The sequence below is a fragment of the Marmota flaviventris genome, chromosome 1 (assembly GCF_047511675.1).
Source record: "Marmota flaviventris isolate mMarFla1 chromosome 1, mMarFla1.hap1, whole genome shotgun sequence".
NCBI classification, from domain to species: Eukaryota; Metazoa; Chordata; class Mammalia; order Rodentia; family Sciuridae; genus Marmota; species Marmota flaviventris.
The window spans coordinates 212,347,893-212,359,482 of record NC_092498.1 but is presented as its reverse complement, the minus strand read 5'-3'; the positions used below and the strand labels follow the sequence as shown (position 1 = coordinate 212,359,482).

The 11,590-nt window shown below is 38.8% G+C and overlaps 1 protein-coding gene across 1 annotated transcript; it reads left to right on the top strand.

Annotated features, from left to right (window-relative positions):
• Nucleotides 1-460: 460 nt before the first annotated feature.
• On the top strand, nt 461-8,025 carry LOC114107856 (zinc finger protein 426-like). The gene is made up of 6 exons (XM_071602949.1): nt 461-559; nt 2,134-2,222; nt 3,132-3,258; nt 4,349-4,432; nt 5,614-5,696; nt 6,297-8,025. Exons 1-6 carry the CDS (start codon nt 520-522, stop codon nt 7,560-7,562), a joined length of 1,689 nt encoding a protein of 562 aa, XP_071459050.1. The 5' UTR covers nt 461-519; the 3' UTR covers nt 7,563-8,025.
• The last annotated feature ends 3,565 nt before the right edge of the window (nt 8,026-11,590 follow it).

The window sequence follows — 11,590 nt, the reverse complement described above, 5'->3', positions numbered from 1 at the left end:
GTTCTGAAAGTGAAGTAGAGGTCAGTGTGATTTTTCTCTATCTTTACAAGGCAATAGGAAAAGGTAAGAACAGAGAGGGATTTTTAAGCAGAGACTGAAAAACAAAAAGGTAAAATTGAAAGGGAGGGGAGTACAAGGAGGGAAAAGTATCTTGTGAGTTGACTGAGTTCATTTCTTTCTTTTCTTTTTTTTTTTTTTCTTTTCTTTCTTTCTTATACTGGGGATTGAACTCAGGGGACACTTAACCACTGAGTCACATCCCCAGCCCTTTTATGTGTTTTATTTAGAGACAGGTTCTCACTGAGTTGCTTAGACCCTCACTAAGTTGCTGAGTCTGGCTTTGAATTCATGATGCTCCTCCCTCAGCCTTCTTCAAGAGTTTCTCCCTTCAAGACTTCTTTTCTATTGCTGGGTTAAAAAAAAAACTAAAGAAAGGATCTATTCTTTAATATGTTACTGACAGGAAAAATAAGTGATATTTATTCCAATGCCATAAATCAAGGGAAAATAGAAGAAAACATGAAATTCAAGGAGTTCATCAGAATCAGGCTGAACACTGGTAAGTTCTCCATAAAAAGCCTCTTATGTTAATTATCAATCTCAGTAAATATTTGTATTCACAAACACAGTGTCAAATACTGTTTGAGTGGATAGCTGAAGTTCAACCTTCTACCCAAACTCTACCTCTGATCTCCTGAAGGGATGTTCTGATGTGGTGGGCGTAATAAGATGGCTGATTGTAGGAACATGCTCCCTTTGTTGCACTTCTTTATACGGAAACATTTTCCTTGAGTAGACCCCATACTTATGAATGCTGCTGCTACTTATGAACTATTTGCAAGTGTGTAGATGGTGGTGCCAACAGAAGCATAACTAGCAGAAAGACAGTTGGTGTGACCTCATGTTTATAGATGGTTGTTAAGTGCCACATACTTGGTTTATACTGCTCTGGATTTTGGCCATTCCTGTTCTAATCAAGGAACTCATCTCAGTGATGGCCTGGCACAGTATAACCACAGAGCTTTTCAGGGATGGAGGGTCTTCATTCACTAACCTATTTTTTTTTTTTACTACCTTCATGAAGAGAATGTCTTCTGGGCCCTTAACATCAATTGGTGAAGGGGAGCCTTTTTCACATATAAATATAGTACAATCACATATAAATTCAGTACAATCTTCCTTTATCTCTAGGATTCCTTCTCTTTTATTATGCCAGGAAATCTCTTGCATTATCCATCTCACTAACCTTAAGATCACCATTGAGTGCAGGTTTATCATCTAATTAAACTATTATTTAACTATTAGCTAATATGTGGGATCCAGATGTCTATTAAGTGGCCCCACATCAATGAATATGGCCCTATTTAGTTTTACCTTCCACTGTCCTTGGTCTTGACATCCTTAGCATCCATTCTTATACTTGTTTTGTGATTTTCCTCTGATATTATTTCCAGATTGGGATTATTTTGTTGCGTGAGCTTTTCTTCTTACATTATATTATATATCTATATCCCTGGATTGTTACTGGTTTTTACTCTAGTGACAACAGCAGATCATGGTTTATCTTGAAAATGTACATTTCTTTCCAAGATCTCAGGCCCAGTTGAGATTATCACAGGGTTTTCATTGAGAGTAGGTTGCCTCTTTAGATACCAAGGACAACCTACCTGCCTGGTTAGTGGGTCTCAGACTGTCTTGGGGGTTTAAGATTGACTTTTCTCAAGGTCCAACAACATGTCTCCATTCCAAGTTTCAGATTCTTATTCTACCTGATTGAATTGCAAATTTTTAAAATTTAGCAGTTTCTCCATGCCAAACATTCACACCAACAAGCCATATAATCTCCCTCATGACATTTATCACCATGGAGAAATAAAGTCACATCTTTCTGAAATTTCTCTACCTATAAAATGAGAGTTTTATAGTTTTCCTGGTGGGCAGCATGGCTCACCATCCTTTTTATGGCTCTAGGTGATTCAGGATACTCTAGCATTGTATGGTAGAAACATGTATGTGAATTTTACTGAATATGCAATTATATGGGAATTTCATTTTAGAATGGAGTGACTTCTAGTCATGCAAGTGTACAAATTATGGTCAGCTCTGGATTACCATGCTTTCTCTCTTTTCCAGGAGTTCTTTCTAGGGACTCACTCTGCCTTCATGAAGAAAAGATAGAGACATCAAGGATGTTGACTGACTACCTGACACACTATTATCAGGTATGCAGAAGCAGTGTCCCCCATAATGACATACCTGCTCCAACATGTAGACACATTTCCTTTTAGGCAGATTTGTCTCCACACCTTCTTCAGTGAGGTCAACAGAGTCTCACTGAAGAGCTGAGTCCCCAGTTAGTTTTCTCCAGGAAATGGAGCTTCTCATATTAGCAAGGTGTTACCTTGAAAATCTCCCTCATTGTTCAGTGATTAGCAACTGATCAAGACACTCCAAGTTCTGAGTGCATGTTTGTTTGCTCTGACAGATGATAGGAAGAAGAAAATGTGTTCTTCTTCTAAAGACTTATTCATTCACACTGATTATGAAGCATATACAGTGCCCTCAGGTACTTCAGAAGAAAAAAGTAAGATGAGAACAGCTTCCAGGCAGGTTGTAGTGAGATCAATTAATGTGTCAGAAGGGCCATTAAAGCCACATGACCAGAGGTGATCAGCCTTAAAGTGAGGTGGACAGAGAGAAGAGTTCCCAGGACCACTGAACCCTTGGTAGACAATGGAAGCCCTCAGATCCCTGTGTAGGCATTGGTCTCACTTCCTCATTCTCTTGTGAACATCAGTGGAGATGTTTCTATTGTACTTGTTACTCAGGTTGGCATGTGTGTAATGACATTGTGTATACAAAGTGCTAAAAGGTTCAATCATTTAGGAAGTAAAATGAAATGAAGAAGTATCCTTATTGGTAAAAAAAAAAAAAAATCCCAATGATTCTGAAACAATAATACATCAGATTCATCTGGAGGGTTTATTGAAAGATGCACACGAGCCAGGTGTGGTAGCTCACACCTGTCATTTTAGCACCTCAGAAGGCTGAGGCTGGAGGATCATGAGTTAAAAGCCATATTATTGTATATATAATTTATGACTTAATGACTGTTTTTTTTTTTTTTCAAGAACTTGGTGACCTTTGAGGATGTGGCTGTGAACTTCACCCAAGAGGAGTGGATTCTATTGGATCAAACGCACAGAGACCTATACAGAGATGTGATGTTGGAGAACTACCAGAACCTGGCCTCAGTAGGTAAGACTGCCATCATTCCTTGTAGCTTAGGGAAGATGGGTGTTCTGTACTTGTACACTGATGCTGCAGCACAGTGATGTCAACTCTGACTATGTTGGAAAATAACAGGGGCATAGTCTCTGCTTAATACATTTTAATCTAATGTTATGGTTCTCAAAATGTGAGCCAAGATGAACATATCACCATGACGTTGTTAGAAATATGTTAGTAGTCTCCTTTGACATACAATTATGTCATTGGGTAGATCCTTGTTGTGCTTTTTTTTTTTTTTTTAAACCAAGGATTGAACACAGGGAATCTTAACCATTGAGCCACTTCCTCAGCCATTTTATTTTTTATTTTGAGACAGGAACTCACTAAGTTGCTTATGGCCTCACTAAGTTGATGAGGATGGCTTTGACTCACAATCCTCCAGCCTCAGCCTTTTGAGGGGCTGGAATAACAGGCTCAGTGAGCTACTGTGCCTGATTCTCATGCATCTTTTTTTTTTTTTTTTAGTTGTAGATGTACACAATACCCTTATTTTATTTATCTATCTATCTATCTATTTATTTTTATGTGGTGCTGAGGATTGAACCCAGTGCCTCACACATGCTAGCAGCTCAGTATGTATGAGACCCTGGGTTCAGTCCTATCACTGAGCCATAACTCCAGTCCTTGTGCATCTTTTTTTTTTTTTTTGGTGCTGGGGATTGAACCCAGGGCCTTGTGCATGCAAGGGCACTCTACCAACTGAGCCATACCCCAGCCCTCGTATTTTTTATAAACTTTTTAATAAACCCTCTGGATGAATCTGATGTATCATTGTTTCAGAATCATTGGGATAGTTTTTTACCAATAAGAATAAAGCTCTCTTCATTTCAATTCCTAAATGATTGAAACTTTTAGCCCTTTGTATACATAATCATTAATTTGAGTTTCAGGGGTCAGGTATAACCAGTGTTTTGGGAGCACAAAGGTACTACTTGCATTTTTAACCCCTCTGAAATAATTTAACTGTTTTAATTAGAAGCAACATTCCTGAATAATGTGAAGATTTATGATCTCTTGCATCAGTTTCTTCTATTAGTGCATTTTTCCCCATGTACAGGTTGTCAGCTCATCAAACCTAGTCTGATCTCTTGGTTGGAGAAAGAAACCGATTTGTGGGCAGTGCAGAGAAGAGATCTCCAAGGTGAGTGTGAAGGAAACTGTTTAAGATGCACTTGATTTAGGAATGTTGAGGTCATATATCTGAGAATATCTTCAGCTTCCCATCTTCATCTATTTTTTGTCTACTCAGATTTTCTTATAATTTCACAAAAAAAACCTACTCTATTTCTTCTTGAAATATATCATTTTGATGTATACTGTGTGTCTAGATCTTGGATAGTTTTTTTTAAAGAGAGAGAGAGAATTTTAATATTTATTTTTTAGTTTTTGGAAGACACAACATCTTTGTTTGTATGTGGTGTGAGGATCGAACCCGGGCCACACACATGCCAGGCGAGTGCGCTACCGCTTGAGCCACATCCCCAGCCCTAGATCTTGGATATTTTCTATACCTGATAATATTCATCTTGGGACTGGGAGAATAGCTCAGTATATATGAGACCCTGGGTTCATTCCCTAGCACCACCAAACACACACACACACACACACACACACACACACGCACACACACACACATTCATTCTGTTTACCATTTGCTTTAATTTTCAAGGAATCAATTTGTAATAAACTATTTAAAATTATTTGTATCCATAGCTTTGAAAAATTTTTAATCAAGTTAAAATTCCCAACTTTTCTTTTTTTAAATTTTAAAATTTTGTTTTGTTTTTTTGTGCTACTGGGGTGGTACATACCCAGGACCTTGCACATGTGAGGCAACACTCTACCACTAAGCTATATCCCCAGCCCTTTTTATTTGTTTTGAGATATGGTCTCACTTAGTTGCCCAGGATGGCCTTGATCCTCCTGCCTTAGCTTCCTGAGTAACTAGAATTACAAGTATGAGCTATTGGGCCTTACTTAAGTTTTCAAATTTTTAAGCTAGTTTAATTTAAAAATAAATAAAAATCATTTCTATCTTTCTGGGGATGTAGTTCAATGATAAAGTGCTTGCCTGGCCTGGATTCAATGCCTCATACTGAAAGGAAAACACACACAAATAAAAGGAAGAAAAGAAAGAAAAAAAAGAGTCAGCTTTAATGTTGTGTATGTGTGTGTTTTTTGCTGGGGATGGAACCCAGGGCTTCATGCATTCTAACTAAGCACTTTACCATTGAGCTATATACCCAGTTGTATTATTTATAACTCCTTCAGTATGCCATTTCTTTCTCCAATTGTTAATTTTGTTTTTCTGTCTATTTTCAGAATGTGAAATGAGACTTAGTACCAGTGAGTCCATGCTTAAGCAGGAGTTTTTGAGGGGACAAACCTGCATTGGGATACAAATGGTAAGTTTAACAGGGGATGTCTCTTATTTTCTGTATTCATAGAAGATTACAAATTCCATTTTAGAAAATCAGTCCAAATGAGAGAGGCATGAGAAAAGTAGCATTCACCCAAGAGAGAGAAATGTCTGGAGAGATATTCTGAATATAATGAATTTAAGAGTGCCCTAAATGTCTCATGAAACCTGTTGATTTACAGTTTACAGTATACATCCTTCTTAACAGTCTAAGATTAGAGAATGGCACAGGATTCTGGCAGTATTTTACTATTGCTCAATTAGAAAGAAAACATGATAAACTGAGTATGGTAGTGCACACCTGTATTTCCAATACTTAAATGATTAAAGCAGGAAGATTTCAAGTTCCAGGCCAGCCTGGTCAACTTAGCAAGACTCTTTCAAAATAAAATTAAAGGATTTGGGTTGAGGATGTAGTTCAGTTTTGGAGTGCTTACCAACTATATGCAAAGCCCTGGGTTCTGTCCCCCACTTCCCCCCCCCACCAAAAAAAGACAGGAACTATGTAAATGTAACACAATGGGGGAGAATCATTATCATCCTCAAAATGATATACTTTAATCAGTATTTGTCCACATATCAACAGGGAAGAAGCAATAGTGTTGGTGAACTCTATGACTATAACCAACCTGAAGAAATCTGTCATGAACATTCATTTTTCAAGGCACACATGAGAGTTCAAAATGTAGGGAGAAGTTATGATTGTGATCAGTATGGAAAAGATTTCCTTACTCTGCACATGAAAACTTCTATTGGAGATAAACTTACTGAGTTTAATGAACGTGGAAAAACCCTCAGCCCAACTCCAAATGTTGCGTATAAGAGAACATGCACACAAGAGAAACCCTTTGATTGTAGTGACTATGGGAAGGCCTTCATGAATCAGTCATACCTTCAGGCCCTTATGGGAACTCACAGTGAAGAAAAACTCTGTGAATGGAATGAATATGGGAGCAGTTTTATTATATCCACAAACCTTGCTATGCATATAGAAAGTCTCAATGTAAAAAATCCCTATAGATGTAAGGAATGTGGAAAAAGTTTTAGATATCCTGCTTACCTTAATAAGCACATGCGAACCCACACTGGAGAAAAACCCTATAAATGTTCAGAATGTGGGAAAGCTTTTGCTCAGTATTGGGGCCTTTCTCAACATGTACGAATTCACAGTGAAGAAAAGCCCTATGAATGTAAGGAATGTGGGAAGTCTTTCACTGTTTCTTCATACCTAACTAAACATGTAAGAATTCATAATGAAGAAAAACCCTATGAATGTAAGGAATGTAGAAAATCCTTTGGAAATCCTTCATACCTTAAAAAACACATTCAAATTCACACAGGACTAAAACCGTATAAATGTAATGAATGTGGAAAAGCCTTCACTCAATCCTCAGGCCTTACTAAACATGTACGATCTCATAGTGGAGAGAAGCCCTATGAATGTAAGGAATGTGGGAAAGCCTTCACCACGTCCACTTGCCTCATTGCACATATAAGAACTCACACTGGAGAGAAGCCCTTTGTTTGTAAAGAATGTGGGAAAGCCTTTGCTAGATCTTTTTGCCTTATTGAACATATAAGAACTCATGCTGGAGAGAAACCCTATAAATGTGAAGAATGTGGGAAAGCCTATACTGCTTCTTCAGACCTAAACAGACATGTAAGAATTCATACTGGAGAACATCCCTATAAATGTAAGGAATGTGGGAAAGCCTTTGCTTATTACTCAAATCTTTCTGTACATCAAAGGACTCACACAGGAGAGAAACCTTATGAATGTAAGATATGTGGGAAAGTCTTTACATATTCCTCAAGTCGCAATAATCACATACGAACTCACAAAGCCCAATAACTATAGATATATAAGGAAGGTGGGAATGTTTGTTTTCTACATACCTTACCAGTCATATATTATTCCACAGTGGTGGAAAACTATGAATGTAAACAATGCGACAAAGCCTTCAGTTACTCTGATTTCTTTTTAGTACAGGAACAATGTCACACTGGAGAGAAACCCAATGAATGTAAGGAGTAAGCCAACTCCTGATTTTGAGAATTCAGAAGTTCATTTGCAAAATATTTTGTACTTGCAATTACATATCATCAGTAAGATGATATTGTCCTTGGTTAGTGATACTATGTTTGATACTTGCTTAAAATATTCACCATCAGAGAACTCTATTTTAAATATAGACTTTTCCTTGTGAATAAGAAAGTGATTTGTAGGTTGTTATTTTGATATTCAGAGCATATTATCCCCCAATAAGCATATTATCCCCCAATAACCTTGTTTATTTTTTGAGCAGCCAAGAGTCGCCTCAGTGAATAAAATTCTCAATTTTTTTTAAACATGTGTGGTGGTTTATTTTCAAGGCAAGTTTTTAAGATGGGATATCTAGGTAAAAGTATATATTTTTAATTTCATCATACATGAATGTTTTTCTTTCCACATATATTGTGCCATAGGCAGTTTCTGAATCAACTTTTATTTAATTTTTAATATTTATTTTTTAGTTATAGGTGGACACAATATCTTTATTTTATATTTATGTGGTGCTGAGGATTGGACACACTGCCTCACACATGCCAGGCTAGAACTCTACCTCTGAGCTACAACCCCAGCCCCCTGAATCAAATTTTTAAAAATTTGTTTAAAGACTATTCTTTAATAAGGAACAGATTTTAGTTTAATTGCTAGGCATTCATTTACAAAAGGAAAATCAATGTCCTCTTCACTTTTGTTTTTCAATGCTGGGGATCAAACCCAAGGCCTCATACAGGCCAGGCAAGTGCTCTGCTCTACCACCACACCATCCACACCCCTTCTCTTCATTTTTATCCTAAGGAAGAATACTCAACTGACTGACTTTAGCCCTAATTTTACATGTGACCCTAAACCTGTGTTTACTATTTCTCTAAATATTGTCAATGTGTCCTCTTATTGATGATAATCCTTGGGACACTGATAATCTTGCCACCACCATTGAGCTCTGTAAGCCAAAGTATTTTTATTACTAGTATGTTCCACCTGCCCAAGACATCTGATGTGGCCTTATGGTCTTTGATAGTTAAGGGCTATTCACTTGATTTCTGCTAATATGGGTTCTCATCGGCAGCACTGAAATTGGGGAAAATATCTCAGTCATATCTGGTATATAAAGGAGTGTAAACACAGAGCTTTTCAAGGATAGAAGTTCTCCCATCACTGATCTGTTTCTGAATACCTTTATGAAGACAGTGCCTTCTGAGTTCTCCATACAGGCTAATTAAGGAGGGCAGCACTGATCACATAATAAATTTAGGAGCTGGACAATGTCTGTAATCCCAGTAACTAGGGAAACCTAGTTGTGGTGCATGACTGTAATCCCAGTAACTAGGGAAACCAAGGCAGGAGAATCTCAAGTTCAAGACCAGCCTCAGCAATTTAACAAGACCCTGTCTCAAACTTTTAAAAAAAAATTTAAATGGCTGGTGATGCAACTCAGTGAAAAAGCACACCTGAGTTCAATTCCCAGTACCACCAAAAAGAAAAAAATTCAGTACAACGTTCCTATACCTCTAGGATACTTTCCTTCATATTATGCCATGGAATCTCTTTGACATATCACCCCCACTCACTGTAAGTCACCACTGAGTTTAAGTTCAAGTCATCCAAACAATTTAACTGTTAAAGGCAGCACCCAGGTCCATGAGCTTATATATGAAATCCTGTTGTCTTCCTATTTCAATAGTTGGCCCTGTCTAGTGTTACATTCCACAATTCTTGGTCTAACACCCTTAGAATCCCTTCTCATACATGTTTCTTGTTTTTCTTATGACATATATTACCACAATGGGAATTAATTGATTATGTGAGCTTTTTTCTTTTGCTTGATGTTATACATTTGTGCCTCTGGGTTTTGCACTGGTTATGACTAGTGGCAGCTGCAGGCAGTTGTGGTGCATCTTGAGGGAAATGTTATTTCCTTCTGTTAGTGCAAGAGGACTGGGCTAGATGCAAACTTTACAAACCAGCCCAGCACAGCTTTTATTCAGGAATGGAATGATGCCTCTGACTGACCCATTTTCCTGGTGGAAAATGAGCCATTGGCCAAAGCAGGGTGGGTGTTAGGCTTATATGGTTACACTGAGAGGTGAATCAATTAATGAGCATGTCAGTTTGGGCTATACTTACTAGGCCAGATGGAAGGTGTGTGGTTAGTGGATGTGGGGTCAGTGGTCAGTACCCGGGATTTATCTTTACTGGGCCAGATGGTGGGTGGGGGTCAGTTTAGGGTGGGATCAATGCTTTGGCTTCTTCTCAGAAACTGTCATTTCAAACTGGATGGAAATTTCCTCCCCAGGGCCTGTCTTATCACTGGGAAAGACAGTGACTCCTTCACTCCTTCTCCCCAGGCCACATTATTCTGGGGTTTGTCTTTTTCAATACCTAACACCTTCCATGAGAATTTAACAGGGGTTTCAAGCAGAGGAATGCAGAAACAAAGGGACAAGTTTCCCACCTTCACCATTTGCTCTTCATTCACATTGTGATGGTATCTAGAGATGAGGGTCTTTGGGGGACGTGATTAAGTCATAAGGGTTCCACCCCCACAGTGTTATTAATAAACTATAAAAGAGACTACAGGGAGCCATCTGGACCTTCCATTTCCTCTGCCTTATGAGGACAAAACATTTGTCCTTCTCACCCCTTCCAACTTTTCTGCATTGTGAAGACACAATATTTGTTCTTTTTTGCCCATCTGCCATTTGAAGATATGGCAATAGGCACCATCTTGGAAGCAAAGGGCAGGTGTCACATTCCTGGTGACTTAAACACTCAAACCTGCCACCCAGGGATGTGTTGCATGCAACTAAAACACTCAGGGGTCACTCCAGGGGAACTGGGCTGCCTGAAATAACCACACAAGAGAGAGAAATACCTTTTTCTTTGGGGGTGCTGAGACAGCTCTTCTGACATTAAGGGTCCGCAGAAAGAGAAAGAGTGAGTGCATCCTGATCCCTTTTATTGAGGAGAAGCCATTCAAATGAGGCAAGGGGTCAGGTTTCAGAGGATTGAGTCTAGCTTCATGATGTCTGCTGTCAGCAGGATGCCTGACATCTAGGAAGGCCACACTCAAAGGCAAAGCAAGAGAAGGGGACACACAAATTTCCATGGAACATTCTATTCCCAAACAGGGCAAGGGTTAATATCACAAAGGAACAGGTGAGGGTAGCTCGATCCCTGGGGATGTAGGAGGACTCGCCCATGCACAAAGACACATTTGCGTTTTCTCAACCCTAAAGATCGGGGCTACTATCTTTGGTTACTTAAGCAACCAGATCACAGGGTGACAGACAGTGCCACACTGATCAAAAAGGGAGGCAAACACTGGTCACATGCTATGTCTGCCTCCCACAGGCAGGCCCTCAATAGACACTGAATCTTTGGGTACCATCATCAGGAAGATTTCTTAGGCCCTTAAAGTTAAAAGGAGGGGATAGGTTGGGGATGTAGTTAAGTAAAAGAGCACGTGCCTAGCAGGAGCTCGGCCCTGGGTTGCAAATAAAATAATTTAAAAATATAAGAGGATATGTTGGGTGCTAATTATTCTGTAGTCCTGTAGACAGGGGCCATTTCAGGATGCAATTGTCAAGAGACACCTGATCCCTGTCTCTCTCTTCTTTTACTCTTATCAGCTAGAGAAACTAAAGACCTAGGCTCTAGCCCTTGAAGACTACAACAAATAAAAGTAAGGGGTGGAAGGAAGACTGCCACTTTAAGTGGCCAGGAGCTCAGTGAAAACAAAAAAGGAATTTCAAACTTAGTTAGCTAATGCCAGGTAAAGCAAATATAATGGTATGATTACTTACTGACTTTAAAACCCCTAGGTATAGGGA